Here is a 17,840-nt window from a genome sequence, read left to right on the forward strand (position 1 = left end):
ACAACACCGTGGATATTCCTCTTCTCCATTTCCAAGCCACAGCCACACTTTCCATACCGACAGCCCCTGGTGGTCTGTTGTTTTCTGCAGACGAACCCAACCACAGAGGGAGTAATATTTACCCAGCAGAGAGTACGGCGGCCTGGCCCGACCCAACAGGGCAACAAAACCCAGCCTATTTCAGGGCGGTTCATGCATTTTTATATTGTTGTTAAGTAGGATGAGGTCACTTTTGGAAACTGTGTAATGACACAAAAGCCAATTATCCTTTGTTCTACAAGAAAGTCTCACACACACACACACACATATGGACATGAGAAGTCTGCGTGAGGAAAGTGACAGCATGAGGCTTGTAAGCAGCAGCCCAGACAGTCGGGGGGGAGGCTGCGTCCAACAGTCCGCTCCAAATTAAAGCCAATTTGTTGTTTTCTCAGACTACAAGCAAATAACACAACTGACTGTGCCTCCCGCTATGTTGATTCAGTGGCCACTATACACGCTCGTCAAACTCTCCAGTAATGAAACCCAAATGTGATTTTTCTTTTGCTCATAAACCATATCTTACCGCTGTAAACATAGTTACTGGGTAAATGTCTATGCAACTATTTATTACTATTATATTATTATTTATTACTGTTTTGGGTTTCATTAATAACCAAACAGGTCAAATAGGCTTTCTCATGATTGGATGACGTGTGGGTCCATTGAAGTTTTAATGAGTTTACACTATTAAAATTGTGTTTTCTCTCCACCACAAAGAACAAGGGCTCAGAGGGAATAGCACCATGGAGCCAGAAAGCTGCCACAACTGGTGTTCACTAAAGAAGAAGGCTAGCTGTATCTTCTCCAGACTTCATCGTCCTTCAAATAACATTCTTATATATCTGTCTCTGTAGAAGCTACGTTTGCCAAGAACTTGCACGCTATATTTTTACAGAAGGTAAGGATAAGGCTAGTGTCTGGTGAAGCACCATAAAACATGCTTAGTCGGGAAAGAGTTAGATTCAAATTAAGGTACAAACACATGTAAGACATCAGTGGAGAAAAATACTTTTATTTTTTACAATTCATTCATTAATTTTATATAGACAGTCATATGATCTATTATCTGTATAAAAATATTAGATATAGCTGCTTAAAGAAACCTTTGGAATTGTTCCCGGAGTTGAGATACCATCGAGTCTGAGGTTCAAGTTAAGACGTAACCTCGGTTTGCTGAATAACAATCTGGTTCGAAGGATCGGTGAAGAAAACAGGGGCACATGTCAAGAAAATAAAATGCAGGGCAATATATTGTGGAGCAGAAATTGATTTCAGATTGGAAACATGTAAAGGTTCTCACTCTGGTCGTTAAACCTGAAGTTAATGGTGTAATAGATCATATAGGTGCTCATTAAACCTGGGCTTGTTGATCAGAAGCCTTTTTTCAATTCAATAATTACTGTTCAGCAACTTCAGTGACCTGTCAGACACAGGAAGTGGAACTAGGCGGGGCGCGGAGATATTAAGTATATTTAACTGTGCTATATTAAATGTGTGACTACATTTGTGTGTTGAGGTTCTCTATTTTTGTCTGTACCATCTATAAGACCCGTCTGTTCAAGCATTATTCTGCTCTGATCGCTCCAATGAGTCCATCAATCTAATGAATGTCATCATTATCCCACAGCTATTAAAGAAAAGGTAGCTCTGGTCCTTGACTCTGACAGGCTGAGCCACGTTCAACAGCCACACAGCTGCAACATTTAATAAAATATTAATGTGCCAGTCAACTTCAATAGACTGGAAATATCGAGGTCTTCCCCATTAATTTTTATGCACTTGGATTTGGCTGAGGGTGAATGAAGTGAGAAGTCGATATTGATACTGAGACGAGTGTAATGAACGAGAGGGGGAATTAAAAAGTTTGGGAAATCTCTAAATAAGTGCCAGGGCCATTAAATGTCAATTGTGAAATACTTGCTAAAAATAGTGAGGCAGACAGATTTGACATTGAAGATGGTAAACCGCGAAAAAGGGGAATGGTCAATTCCAGTAATACATATTAAAAATAGCTAAACACTTCAGCAAAAATCAGCGTGGTAAAAACTAACTCAAATGACAGAAACCAAATTTGAGAAAATTGAGTAATCTGACCACATTCAATCTGTAAATATGGAGGAAATAGGATTCTCCGACCTCTGTTGCATCCAGCCACTTTTTAAAAAATGTTTACAGGTCAAGATGAATCACCACACGGCCCGGCTTAAACTCACAGCCAGCACACTTTTTAAAAAACACACAATCTCTGGCACTAAATACAATCAAAAACTGGTCCCGTCTAGCAAATTCTTCTAGCAACACAATATGGGACCAAAATGCTCCAGCATGGAGGCAGACAACGAGGATGGGAACGGCTTCTTGTGTGTGTTTCTTTGACACGTTGAATCCATCAAGAACCACAAGAACCCAAGACAACAACAAAAAGTGAGAAAGCCGACAGTGATTTGGGTGCAAGCAGCTGGAAAACACACGATGTCCTGTCACTGTAGGAATACCTGTCACTGCCGCCGCCGCTGCTGCAAAAATAAAAAGCTTTTATCTCCCTCCAGCACTTGAGTTACGTGTATAAAGTTCCACACTGTATCATCTGCCAAAACCAGAGGCAGTAAAGAAAAACACAGACATCACATCAGCAGAGCCTTTTAGGAAAAACTTCAAAAAGCACAATGATGAATGAATGAATTATTTTCACTGTGGTCTGCTTCTCTTTTTACATGATATATCGATGCCAGAGCAATTACCCTGAAATCTAATAAATATCAAAGGATTGAGATTGACATGCACTCGTGTCTTGGCATGTGAAGAAATTAATACCTTAAGAGGGAAAATATAATATTTGAAGAATGTTAATGGCTGGGAGTTTCTACAACCTGCTCCTGACCTTGAGAGAAACGGCCACTCGCTGTCGCAATTTGACTTGATTCAAGTCAAATTTTACAACATGTATGTGACAATCAACTCAATATGTTATATACAAGCAAGATAAGCATCAAAAAGTGCAAAGAGTCAATACTGGCAGGTAAAAACAACACAGGTGATCCAAAAAGTGAAAGTCAGGTAAAACAGAACAGGAGCCACCAGAGGAGAGCTGACCTAAACAGAACCATGGGAGCACAGATTACAGAGGTAGGGACGACAGATCTCAGGTGGGACACAGGAGCACAGGTGCATTAGGAAAATCACACAAAGATAGGAAGTAAAGTAAGAGGTGTACACAAGGAAAGACGTTTCAATGTAAAACAGGAAATAAAGCTTATTCAGCTGAACTCTCAGTTCCTGTGTATCTTCACCTTGTAAAAGTAGAGCACAGCTGCAGGAGACTGCCTGACAGACAGGAGCTATGTTATTATAATAATTATTATTATTATGACATGAACCATCTTTTATTCCTCGTGTTATTAAACTGCTTTATGAATAAATACATTTGTTGGTATTGTGTTCTATGCCCTGGCTTATGATTCAAAAGATATGCATTACTTTATCTTCTTTATTCTTATTCTTATTCTTTGTCATTATCATTATTAAACAGTTGTTTTTGTTCATGATGATGAGCTCTGTTAATTTCTATGCTGTTTAGGATTCACATCTAAAAACTCTCTATGCTGTTGTTTGACAGATTTGAATAAATGAAACCAATTAGAGATTAAATGGCAGCAAATTCAATCCACTAAGAATGAAATGATCCACAGTCAATAAATGTATTATTATTAAACCGGAGAGAGAGAGAGATGAACAGATGAGCACAGTGAGACGTCTCTCAGCAGACAGTCTGGAGTCTCACATGATAAACATCCCAGAGGCTTAAAGATAACCGGCTGCCAAGAAAGAATGCACCCTACAATATAGCTCTGATATACAGTGAAGCTCCTGAAGTCACGATAACATGACTTTTAGCTTGACTGTATCTTTAAACAGGGTTGGTAGGTTGTGTTGATGGAACCTGCTTCCAACACGACATAAAAGTGACGCTTTGAGCAACACCGGCTCCATAAAATAATGAAAGACATAAAGTGCAGTAAATTAAAGCCATAAAACATAAAACGTTGACATCTCTGATGTGGTCAGAGGTGAAAGGCAGGTACCCTGAAACACACATGAACGTATGAACACACAGGCGTACATGTATGTTCAGTACATTTCATGACTGGCTGAGCAATTTTTTTGTAAAAATTGAGTTTTATCAAAAGAGAGGAAATAATGAACAAATGATGAAAACCAGAGGTCTTCCTCCAGGGAGCAATGACACACAGAATTCAGTGTGGCCATTAATTTTCAAGACAGCTTGTCATGGAGCAGAGTCTTGGTCAAGGGGAATATCCCTGTGCTATTGATAGAGCAGCAGTTTTATTACGCTATTTTGCAAAGAACAGAGATTTACAGCTTTAATAAAAACTCATTCTCCACACTGTGTGCTGTTTGTATCAACAGAGATGGCAAAGTACCACACACCAGTCCATATATCATTACCCTTTTACCCTTGAAATTAATGTGGCCAGTTATTGTTCATTGGATACGCAATCCTTCTGCAACAGAGATATCCCAAAAACATTTCAGATACAGAATACGGGCTCTCTGATCGTTGTGCATTAGTGTGATAAAGTTGTGTTGCACTGAAACACCTTAAATATTGTATTGCTCCACAGCAAGGTCACACGCAGAATTCCCTTCAAAATGTCTTTAGGTTCTCTTGATGGCTCATGGTCTCTTTTTATATGTGTAAAATAAGTCTTTGTGTATATACATTGTGTCGCTCGTGATTATTGAAGATCTTTACCTTAACCGCTTTGATCTATTAGTCACAGAGTGAGATTATTTGTAGATCACAAAGGTTTAGAAATCTAGGTTTGCACGTTAGACTTTGCGGAAACTTTTAAGTTTGTTCGGTATCATGAAAAAATGTACATAAAATCAACAAGAGTAAAGATCTTTTGTGTATTTCTGACACCTGATTATCCTCTCAGACCTCTAGGGTTTATATGCCATACACTGATACTAGTGATGCACATTTTTGTGTGGCAGGCCACTTCTATCGCTGACAGGAGCAGAAAAGCACTTAGCTAGAATATAGTAGCGTTAGGTGTTTCTGTTGGCCTGCCCATCTTTGCTGCTGTTTATCCATAATCTAGCATAAACCCGCTGAACGGATGGGAGTTCTCTAAATGAGACTATATGATTTGTAGCTCGGTCGCTTATTCCGAAAAGAAAAACCAATAACAGTTTTTTTGGGGGTCTGTTCGGCCACTTGAGAGCAGAGGAAACGAGCAGTTAACGAAACAACTTCTAAATCCAGCTGACACAAAGCAACATTTACATTCATTTTTGGCAACCTGGTGATTTCAAGTCCAATATCCACTCTCCTTTTAGCTCCAGAGACCTTTTTATCTCTCTTCCTGTGTCCACTGCCTGTAGCCAACAAACACTGCTGACCATGCTAGTGTCTAACGGGCTGTCTGGAGTTCAGTACGGACCAATTTGCATTGAGTTTAAAATAGCTGGAGCACTGCAAACAGGAAAAGCAAAAACAGTAAAGGCTCATTTATGCTCAGAGAAAGATACGTAGGCTTTACAGAAACGGATGGAGTCTTCTGTCTGTGTTTTTTTCAGCCGATTTGTGCACGTCTTTTGAAATATTACAGATAAGGACAAAACAGACTAAATGGAGCCTCTGGAAACAATAGGGGGGGGGGGGGATGAAGTAGTCAGGAGATTCCTTGTTTGCTGCAACTCTCAGTGTGCGAATATTTACCAACTTTTTCGGCCACAGAGAACTTCCGGGTGTCATTAAAACAATTGCTTCTAACCCCTCCCGGTAACAAGGGTACCGGAATGTTAGTAATATCGCCTTTTCATACGTAAAGGGAGATGAGCCTAATATAAACAGAAACAGAACAGTACCACTGGAAATCATGGGGGCCAGTGAAGTCAAGAGTTCCAATGAAACTGCTGCTTTTGCCTCTGTCATAAGAGGCACATTATCACAGTCCCCTCAACCGTCGCCATGTTTGTTGTCTCTTTTCATATATTAAGGCAGCATGAATGAGCCTTAAAGGTGTCGATTAAAAAACTAAAACAATGAGCTAAAAGAGGCGGAAACGTTTCATAGAGCTGCAGGTTTTTCACCGTGTAATCCAGAGTCACTATATCTACTCGTCTGTGGGACAACACAGGATCTAATACACATGAAAAGTGAAGTATTCTAAGGCAGACAGAGCCTATGTGATTCCAGCTGAAACCACCGCTGTGTGTGAAGAATTCCGATATGACTCAGGCACCGTGCGGCTCCTGCACCGGCTGCTAACTCATTTCTGGTGAGGAAATTTGCTCTGTGTCTCTTATAAAAACCGCTGCACCTGCACATACCTGGAATTCATAGAAGGGCCTTGTTACCACCTCAGGTATCAGAGGCAGAGCTCAGAAAACAGTTCTTGCAAGAACTTGTTGGGAGTCCAGTGAGAGTGAACTGGCTTTTCCCTCCATCGATTCAGAGCTTATCAAACATGCAGTAACCACACAGGGATCGAAGTGAACAGTCTCTGAGTTTAATGGGCGTACTATTGGAACACTGACAACCAGAAATGTCTTAATGATTCATTTGTTCCTGCTCTTATGTATTGAGCCTGCTGAAATAAAAGGTACTTTCTTAAATATTATTCTTTAACCAGAGTAATAATTACATGAATAGGGGAAGACGGACTAATGTGACATTTAATTTTGCACTTTAATGTGAAACTCAAGTTTGGTTCTGTATTCAGAATATGCCACATAAAAACAATAAAGACTGTCATTACAGAATTTGGGGACTCACACATGCAACAGCACAATATAGCCTTTAGTCATCATTTGGGCTCCGAGAACAACCAGAGGGTGTTAGTAAACTCTTGATATACACTGAGCGTTTGGCTATTTCTCACATTATTCTCCCGGTTCCTCTGACATTCTAATACAATGCGAGCTGGATCTCACTGAAATGGTCGCACCTCACATTAAGTTTACATTCTGCTGTGATCACGTGGTGCCACAAGTGGAAAAGGCTACAAGTGGAACCGCAGTCTGTTTTTGTGAGTGAGCTGGGGAGGTCAGAAGAACGGGCACAATGTTAATGTTTCATGAAAGCAGCACTCACATAGTCTCTCCGTGTGAATAATTAAAGAACTGCGATGGCATTATATTTACTCCAGTTAAATGCCAAGGTCAAGCTGTTCCCAGCTCAGGCAGAGGAAACAGAGAGTTTTCAGAGCATTATTGCACTGCTGAATTATTGATTTAATGTGATTTCTCATTATAGCAGCCAACCACTTTTGTTTCAGATCATTTTGTGATACTATGAATATAAATTAACCGGCTTGTACGTCTTAGAATTCTAATATCCTCTTCCATTCCTACATTACAATAAAATAGAAACGCTTCGATGTGTTCATTGACAATTCTCCCATTCACTTGCTTCCCTGGCATAGAGATCCAATGCTGAAGGGTTTAAATTACAATTATAATTCCAAGTCCCTCACTGGATGAATTCTGTCTTTGTTTATGACTCGGCCACATGAAATCTGAGTGCATGTTATGGTGTGTGTGTGTGTGTGTGTCTGTGTGTGTGTGTGTGTGTAGCGAATGCATGCTTGCGTGCTCATACATCTCCACGGACGAGTGTGGGCAGGCAGATGGCATGTTGACGCTGAGCCCACACGTGCCAAACCCGACGCATGCTTTTCACTGACCCTTCACCCCCCCTCTGACTGCCATTCTTCAGATTCCGCACGTTGCTCAGAGAGGTTTGGCCCCTCTGCCCGGGACACAGCAGGGACACAGCAGGGACACAGCAGGGTCCCCTGTACTGACACTAATCATACACCCCGCAGAATAACTCCATCAACCAACATCAGAAGTCCTCTGAGCAGCAGTATGTGAAAAAGTTCCTCATATTATATCTGTTTAAACAATTGAATTCCTTGTTAAAGGGAATTTGCATGTTATAATCAGTTCAATCCAACTGTTTTCTGATCTGGCGTCTGCAACAGGAATTTATGTAGCCGAGACAAAAACAACTCATATCAACATTTAATGATCTGCCACCAAGGTTAAAGCAGATCTAATCAATAGTATATGAATATGCAGTGACAGGTGTGTTTACGTGCTCCTCTGAAAGTCACAGTTCCCTAGTTGTGAAGTCGTTGTTCCGGCTTTAGTGTGTGTGCTTTGAGGTTGAAATGTGGAAAAAAGCTGGACTCTGTAAACTCAATATTCTGTATTTATGTTTTAAGAGCTTGACACCTCTTTCTAATATCTGCATATTAACAAAGAGCGAAGAAAAAGGACATCAATAATATAAAACATGTGCACGTTAATCATGCAAAATGTCTAGAAGGAGCTTGAAGGTGATGAATGTAAAGTTTGCAAGTGACAGACGAGTTAATTTACATTTAAAAGCAACTATTTAGAGTAAAATTATCTTAATAGGTTTATGAGTGATGACTTCAGCAACTCTGCAACTCATCTACCAAACCATTTGCAGAACTTTACTCAAGGTGGCGTTCACATGAATCTTCCCAATCTGGAGCAAATTTTTCTGAATATTCTCACACCACCTGAATGCCCCAGAACTATCAAACTGGGAAACATCTCTGACTGTATGTAAAAGTGTAACTTGTCTAAGTCGTGTTGGCGTCTGCGTTTCCATGGGCAACGAAGAAGGGCAGACGCCCCTGCTCCGCTGGAGGAGGCAGCAATTAGGCTAATGTGACAGGAGATAAATGGAGACTTCATCGGACGTGAGAGAATTAATTAATCGCTGATCTAAATTTGGCTTCACACCTCTACATCATGTGGTCCAGGACGGCTCAGGACAGGGAAGTTTAACTCCAATGTACAGCACACACACACACAAACACACACACACACACACACACACACACACACACACACACACACACACACACACACACACACACACACACACACACACACACACCAAGATTTATTGTGTGACTGTATATTATTGCCCTGATCTTGAACATCAGCGTTCAAGGCTCAGAACAATTTCAGACGAGGCTGCCTCTCCTCTTCTCTCCTCTCTGCCCTTCTTGTGTTCTCTCTCTCAGGGTGTTAGAAAACTCTGGACTATTGTTACCTTGTATAAACTGCCTGGTACTGTATCTTGTTTGGGTGTTTTTGTGCTGCTCCACTTCGGAGGTCATGGAGATTTAAGGGTTTTCAATGCACTTCCCTGTGACTGACCTACTTTAATTGAATTCCCCACTCTCTGCAAACAGAAGTTGCAGGTTCAGGTATCTGAAATTTATGTCTGCTGTATTTCCGAAGAATGGTAAAAGAATGTAAAGTTGCACAGAAGGGTGGAGTGTTGCTCAGGTAGCTGAAGTTATACAGACATTGATATAGTATAGTATTTCTGGGCGTATAAATATAGATGAGACGACATTTCAAAGCGAGACTAATTGTTTCTTGTCATATGATGAAGAATTACTCCACGGTGTTTGCATCATTCCCTCAGGATGTTCACTGCACCGAGAACTGAAACGTAACTTTAAATATGGAGCTGCCCAGAAATAGCAACTAGGAAAAAAATCTCCTTTCTCTGAATCTGGCCGGCGGCCCAGCTTCAGGTCTGCTGCTTCAACCTTCAGAGACTGCTGCTGCTGATGTGGCCTGGGCTTGGCGGCAGCTGAGCACGCTGGGAAAACAGCCAGACAAAGAAAAAGTGTGGGTGGATGAGCAGCATGAAGATTTCAATTGTGCTCCAGTGTTTTCCCATGGAAAAAAAAGACAGGATATCGATGGGTTGGAATAGATATTAGAAAAGGAGGTTGTGGATATTTGGGGATTTTCTTTTCTTTGCAAAGAAAAAGAAAAACACCACTTCTGGTCTGAAATGTCTACAAATGCAAAACATGGCATGTTAAGTAACTGAGTTTCTCACCTTTGGAATTGTTTTTATAATTTCGGTGATTTTAAAACCAGCATCATGCTTTTAATTTAAGAAGAGTCCTATTATTGTGTGTAATATCTCTGTCTGGTAAAGCTATAGAGTGGTTATCGATCTTTTGTTCTTGGTCCAGGCACGAGAGCCTTTAAGCATTATTACCAAAATGTCAAACGCCTCCATTAATATCCCCTGTCCTCTGTTATTCAGCTGTCCTTGACTTCCTGACACTTAATCCCACAGCAAACTGATCCCTGAACAGCCCTTAAACAGAAATAGCATTAATCAATGAGACCAGGGTCTATTGCAGTCATCCGTCCAACTTCACCAGAAGAGACAAGTTTGTTAAAAACATACATTGGCTCATTGAACTAAACTTGTGGAATCAATCATGTGTCTTCCACATGTCTGGGATGGGAAATATGTGTGGCTGCTTCTTTGTTCCCTCCACACATGCTCAGGGAGAGACGCTGCCTGGTTACAGTAACGCTAGCGACGTGGTCTTATTGCCAGGATTACTCATCATCTCCTCTTATTCAACTGTAGCTTTTGTGCGTTGGCTTTCAGGAGTTCACTTAGAAAAACAGTCCAAACAGCGACTCATCGGATTAAGAGTCGGGTCTGTGTTGTTGCCTCTGCTCCGTGGAGCCGTATTTCAGGGACATGATGGTAGCAATATAACATAACGTGCACAAAATAATGTAATAACAGAGTGGAGCGGTAGATGACAGACAACCCAAAAGTATGATACAGCTGCAAAGTAGTTTTATATTCACAGAGGTAGATAATGAAAGTAAACTATAAGTACTGTAGAATGCTCATTAAACTGCCATATAAAGATCTAAAACACCTTTTGCAATCCTAACAAGTTTTATATTATTTTGTATAATTTGCCATTATCCCCATTAAAAGGTAATATTGATGTGATTCTTTGGGCATTAAATAGAGCATGAGAGAATGTAGACGGGTTGGTTTCATTGATTGGCAATATTCAATATACTGTATATATATATGTAACTTAACACTTCACCACAAAAGAAACCCACAACTCAAGCAGAGACATAGATCCAGAAACCAAATGCAAAGAAGAAAACAAGGCTAAAGTCCATGAACACAAGACGTCCAACAAAAGATCCACAAAGAAATAAGTCAAAAGACCTTTCAGAGTTCAGCTCCAGACAGCGGCAGAATGAGGACAATTGTTATTGAAATGAAACCAAATAGAAAGCTTAAAGGAGACAGCTCTTAAAAAAGACTTGGGGAAAAAAGGTTGAGAAGAACTGGTTTACGGTCTGATGATGCGTTTAGTTTATATGCTTTTATCGGATTTTGTATCTTTATTTTGAAGCTCAGTCAGGAGCTACTTCTGCAAGATTAATGTAGTCGAGTAAACTTTACAGCACTTATCTCCTTAATGTAGAAGAGCAAAGTAGCATAATGTGGAAAAACTTAAGTAAACTAGGTAAGTAACGCATGACAAAATTGTGTTCACAGTTGAGTAAATGTTGAGTAAACGCAGAGTTGATTTCCCAGTGAGTACGTTTCCATCTGTTTGCTCACTTGAACAGCTCAGAGATCAAATGGATTTTTTTGATTTAGCTGACAACTGTTGAAATCTGCTGTGAGTTTTCATTCCAAACTGAGTGATCAGCGCCAGTGATCGTGTGTTTGTGTGTGTGTGTGTGTGTTAGTGTGTGTGTGTGTGTGTGTGTGTGTGTGTGTGTGTGTGTGTGTGTGTGTGGTGCTATGATTTCCAGATTAGTCAGGATTAGACTTTCGGTGTGTGTGTTCACAGCCTTACCAGGACTTTGGTCTCCTCCTCGTCTTTGTAATAGTACAGCTGGTCCCCTCGCAGCACAAACCAGCGACTGTGCCAAGTCTTCACAAAGCCTCCTTGCTTCCTGAGCCACCCACACCTGATGACATGCGGCCGCCCCTGCCTCTGAACGTCGGCGCCGGCCGGACCTCCGCTGTGCTGGGGACTGCTGTGGGACACACACTGGTCGTCCATTACAGCTGCTCTGACCTGCAGACGGACACAAGAGTTGGAATCTCTTTACAGAAACTGCAGGTTCCAAGAAGACCACACATGAGGTAAACAACATAGAGGATGCAGAATTCATACTTCCCACAGTATAGGCATTTAGAATGGAAATATTTTAAAACTAGAATTACTGACCAGTGCAGTTTCAGTCAGCATGAAAAAACTGTCCAGATTCATACGAGGTCACAGTGTCAACTGGTGAAAATGTGAAGAAATCCCCTAAAGGCAGACTTGAGATGCAAGGTCAAGGGGCCAGAAACATGATTTGTCAGGTCACCATGGCCTTTGACCTTTGACCCCCCAAATCAAATCAGTTGATCTGTGCTTGAATTCTCTTGAGGCATAACACGTTCACAAGGCAAAAAAGAGTCTTGTGAGATTCCCTTAGTGATCCTGAAATATCAAACTCTCAAATACTTGAGTTCTCTGTGACCTTGACCTTCGACCACCAAAGTTTAAATCCGGTCATCCTTGACTCCATCGTTTGTACCAAATTTGAAGTTCGGAAAGGGAGAAACGTACAACCTGAAGTCATAAACCTCCGGCTTCGGGCTGTCACCAGCGCAGAGGCATAATAAGACCAGTGAATATTAAGTCCCAACATTAGTAAAGATTTTAACCAACAGAGGAATCAGCTTAACACCAACATGTCATATTCATTCAGCTTATTGTTAAGGATTTTAGATTTTTTCATAACGCTACAATCTTTTGATTATTCTGATTGACTGGAACATCAGTTCTCTTGAGTGTTTAAATGGTCTTTCTTTTATTTCTAACAGAACTCAAGGTGACTATAAGGGATGTGTTTGGGGTTATTGTTCTTTATTTAGTTGTTATGGTTTTCGAGATGTCAACTCTTTAACACAACTTTCCATCCACAATGCAGTTTGTCTTTTGAGGAGTGTTATGAAATTCGTGTCAGACAGATTTGAGTATTGAGCAAAGGAGACTTTGACAGTGGGGAAAATGTGGGAGGAGGAATTCACGAGCCAGATAACAAGACCACAAACTAAACCTCGAACGTCTCTTTCTCTTTTTTCTCTTGTGTCGCCCTCCCACACATGTTGCCTCCCCCAAACCCCACCTGCCTGCTTCCTCAAACGCACCATAACACACATCAACACATTCACCGCGACACTATGCGTGCAATAAACCACCCTGCACATATAGTTTAAGCCGCTGCATCATCCATGGACATATGCTGTATGTTTCTCCTCGGTGAGTGCTGCTGTTGGCTTTAAGCACGGCCTTGTTATCAGTGGCTCAGGCCGAGCTTGGCTTGGTGCATGTCCAAACACCCCCACAGGTCCAGATGAGATGCAGATGAGGACCAGATGCAGTCCAGCGGTGTTGCAGGCGATGGCGCAGCAAGTGCAGCAGGGACTGTCACGGTGATTTCAAAATTTTGCCTGGTCTCATGCACACACACGCACACACACACACACACACACAATCCAAGCGGTGTGTCCTGTATGCATGTGCATGCAGAAACATGCTCGATCCTCTGCATTCCTCTCAGAAAGAAGGGATTTTCTCGGCACCGTGATATCCACAATCTCTCTACTTCATCTTTGCTTCACCTTCAAAACTAAAGAAAAGAAAGTGTGCAATGCTTATATCATTACTATCATCATTATTCAGGAAAGTCTTTATATTGGCTCATATAACATTCTTAAATACTCCTTTTAGCTTGAGCAAAGTGTATTTTCACATATGGACACTCAAACAAACACACACACACGCACACACACACACACACACACACACACACACACACACACACACACACACACACACACACACACACAGAGAGAGAGTGTAATTCACAGTCTAGGGTTGGTGCACACATTGTTTTGATGGAGTCACCTACTTTGTTGCCAGTCTGGTGCCACAGCCCTTTTCCAATTGCATGCCTCCTGCACTGGGGACTGTAGTTAACTGCAGTGCAGGGACCCGGCTGTGTGCTGCCACAAAGTGAAATAGTAAATAACTCTGGGGTTTCTTAATGTGAATTTCTCTGAGGTGGCTGCAGAGTAGAAACACTACTTAAACTTTACATCACACTGTGTTCTACTCCAGAGGTAATAAATTGCTACACAGGGACATAAGGCATAATCATTACTAAGTTATAAATTACCAGAGAAGCGGAATAAGATTTATTTTGAAAAGTTAGTGGTCCTCTGGCTTATTTCAGCAACACTATGATGAATCGTGGCCATGGCGAAATTATTCATCTTCATTTTAGTGTTCCTGATGAAAAACAATATGTGGGTTCTAGAAAATAAATGCAGTGAATCAGCATTAGGTTATGAGTTCTACAGCGAGTCTGCATGGAAGTAAGCAAACTGGGAAACAGATTTTAATTTAACTCACAACCTGTGTTTTGTAAGGTTTGTTACAACAATCAACATCATTTCTGAAGCTTCAACATGAAAAATGTATTCCTGAGAGCAGGACCCAATCAATCTAGTAAACATAAAACCTAACTTAAAACTCTCCTGACCTATCATAAATAAAAAACACATTAGTCAGATACAAAGTCAGAACATTAACACAATATTAAAATAACAACTAAAACAGCTATATATTCAAGGTACTTAACAGTCATGAGCCTTTGCATTCACACCGTATTTGTTTGTCAAACCATTTCCACAAGTCGCATGGATTCCAAGTTTCCAAGTAGGTTGGATATTGTTTTCTAGACTCAGCTTCCTAAACCATTTAATCATTTCACACTACTGAAGTACAGAGTTAACCCACATGGATTTTCAGTGGCAGTTGCATCAAAAGCTGCTGACTTTTGATTTGCTGGATCATTTTCTCATCGACTCACTCCTCTGACATTTTTCAGTTTGGTAACAATCCCAGGCTTCTTGTTAGAGTGGCACATAATCATAAATCCTAACAGTAGAGGGGCTACAGGGGCTTATTTTGGGCACACCAGCAAAGCAACTACATTGGTTTAGTTCCCTTAAGGTTAAAGCAACAACCTAACAAGGACTTAAAGGCGAATATAGCTGACCTGTTTTCAAACCTAGTTGTCAAATTAGCCGTTGTTTTTGCAGACACTTCTCCCTGATGGTCCCAGATGTGGCTGTTTGCACATTTACGAAGCGACTGCAAAGAACTCCAGATACATAACTGCCCGACTTTTTTGTCCGTTCAGCACATTAAAAACCTGTGTTCCTAACACCTGCAGGTGCAACACACACTGTGCAGGCACTGTATGTGCATCTGGTTGCGTGGCAGCGTTGTCTCTCTCCCCTGAGCCTCGGTTTCCAAAATAAGCAGTGGAGCTGGATGCTTAATCGTAATGTAATTCAACAACCTTGACAAAGAGATTAGAAAAGCCGCACTGAAAACAGAGAAATAGGATATGTACTTTCATCAAGGCAGCCTGAAATATGAAAACTTTTATATATAATTTCTGAAGGGCCAGTTTTGATCAATCTCTGGGTCGGTCGTGACATTGGGTCTGATCTCTGGTGGCAGTATGACAGAGTGGAGGATTTAATTTCCAGTTAATGCAGAAAATTAACACATTACCATCTGCTTATGTATGGCAACACTGATCTGTTTCAACTGTAGAGTAACACTGAAAGTGTTTAAGGAAACCCCGGAATTTTTCTCACAGCACGTCTCAGAACTTTCACCATAGTAAGACATCTGTGGGAAGAGACACTCTGACCTTCACTCTAAACAACAACAGCTCAGTATACAGCACACACACACACACACACACACACACACACACACACACACACACACACACACACACACACACACACACAGACACACACACAAACACAGGGTCTGCTCACTCTAAAGGACAACACGAGTTAGCCCCCTAAGGCATGCACTATAATTTCTTAGAAGGACGCAACATATCTGCGGCCGTGTGGCAGTCAAAAAAAAGAATGAGCTCAAACCTCACATGTAAATCAGAAAAGAGAGGAAGGCTACAAATATATCATGCTGCAATTAGTCTTTGTCTCTTTTTGGACACATAAGTATACGTGTTCTTTGTCTGCCTACATGCTCATGCCGATGCAATGTTTACCATGACAGAACCATTTGATGTAAACTGGGCCCTGCACTTTGTGGGGTTCCATTGGGACAATACACAGTTGAGGATAATTCTCCATATGTAGACTTAAATACAGAGACCAACTTTTTTTAGCAACTGAATTCAGAGACGCCAAATGGTGACAACATCCTGGGGACCATTATGTCAACACACTGATGAAATAAGGATACCCAGAACTAGAATGGAGGCTTGCAGAGGTCTCTGAAATGGGATACTGAGGTCCCTCATGAGGACCTGTCTCACAGCATCGAGGTTGTCTGTGCACACAAGGACTGTTTGCTCCCCAGATGGGAAAGTAGTGAGGCTAACAGCACACAAAAGCATGACCTCTCTGAATTGAGCCAGTTGGGAGGGAAGGGGATGAGGCCTGCACTTCACCGTCTGGCTCATCCTTTTTGGAGAGTAAAGTGGCGCTCGCGGAGACTTGAGGGGGTAAAAATACAACACTCAGAAAAATCTTACGTTTCAGCTGCACAGAGAAGAGGAAATTCCCCAAGATTATACAGAGTGTTGCTTATAACCTGCTGAAAATGTTGGTGTCGGGCAGCGACAGTGGCAGAAAATCGTCTGTGACCACAGGAAGTGGTCGGTCAAAACAGCTGCGAGGGAGCAGCTCAGCAAACTGAACTTCACAAACTCCGGTCGACTGCCTTTCCCATGCTGTGGTTGCCATGAAGGGTCACAGACCGATGGTAAACATAAACCTGTTAGGTGCATTTTTTCCAACATCGTGTGATGTGAGTTTACAGTTCTCACAAATGATAGATTGCTAAGTTCCTAGTTACTGTTGCTACACCGAATCAAAAGTTTTGTCCTGTAAAAAAGTCCCCTCATGGACTTGAAATGGCTTAAATATAATTCTCCAACTTCCTGACTCACATCCTGACTGGGAACCATGAATATACTAATGTGGCCCCGCCCCTGCTCCCTGTCCAGCTCCTGAGCCCCACCCACAAGTTGACAGGATTGGTTTATTTTGTTTGAGGAAGTGTTAAAATACTGACTGCTTATCACATCATATGTGATAAGGGGACATGCTCACATGATTTTCAGTGGAAGGCCGACTGTAAAGAATAATTATACAACACAATGCACACCACCAAAATTTGATGTCTGCCAATTATATTTTTTAGGATAGGATTGTAGAGATGTGGGGAGAGAATCGATCAATGGTCAACTGCGTAGCTCTCTCAGTGATTAGCATTTTTCCAAAACATGTCGATGAAAACTCACAGCATCATTTTATTGTGTTCATTCATCAGGTTACCACTGGTCAGAGTAATAATTACAATCTTGCTTCCTCTCGCTTAAGGGGTTATAATGTCCTACCGGTTAATAGCAGACACAAATTCTTAATTCATGTCCTTTTGCATGTGGCAAACAGTGCTATCACCATCTGTCTGTCTTCAGTCCTCAGCTGCGGCTCTTCTATGCGCTGGCCCTAGTTATGATCCCCCCCGATGCCAACTATCTATCTATCTATGTTTCTATCTTTCCATCTGTCTGTCTATCTATCTGACTCACTTGCAAGTCAGCATGTTTGACAGCTAATTAAATCCACTTGAGAATGACCAAAGCTCATTCTCTCTTTCAACCGTCTTTCAAAGGCTAATCCATTCAAAGCCAATAGTTTAGATTTGTCATCATCCATTTTCACTTTATATATAACCCGTGATTCTCATTTGCATGTGTTTATGCTCAAACCTCCCCTAGCACCCAGCTCAGAGCAAAAA

At 41.3% G+C, this 17,840-nt stretch overlaps 1 protein-coding gene across 1 annotated transcript in view; it reads right to left on the reverse strand.

Moving 5' to 3' along the window:
• The window catches only part of arhgap24 (Rho GTPase activating protein 24), a 63,493-nt gene that overhangs the window by 41,688 nt on the left and 3,965 nt on the right, over positions 1 to 17,840 (reverse strand). Inside the window, exon 2 of the mRNA XM_061072013.1 lies at positions 11,778 to 12,002. Within this exon, the coding sequence (XP_060927996.1) occupies positions 11,778 to 11,987 (210 nt within the window). The 5' untranslated portion in view covers positions 11,988 to 12,002. The remainder of the gene's footprint in view (positions 1 to 11,777; positions 12,003 to 17,840) is intronic.

This window comes from Limanda limanda, chromosome 1 (genome assembly GCF_963576545.1).
Source record: "Limanda limanda chromosome 1, fLimLim1.1, whole genome shotgun sequence".
In the NCBI taxonomy this organism is placed as follows: Eukaryota; Metazoa; Chordata; class Actinopteri; order Pleuronectiformes; family Pleuronectidae; genus Limanda; species Limanda limanda.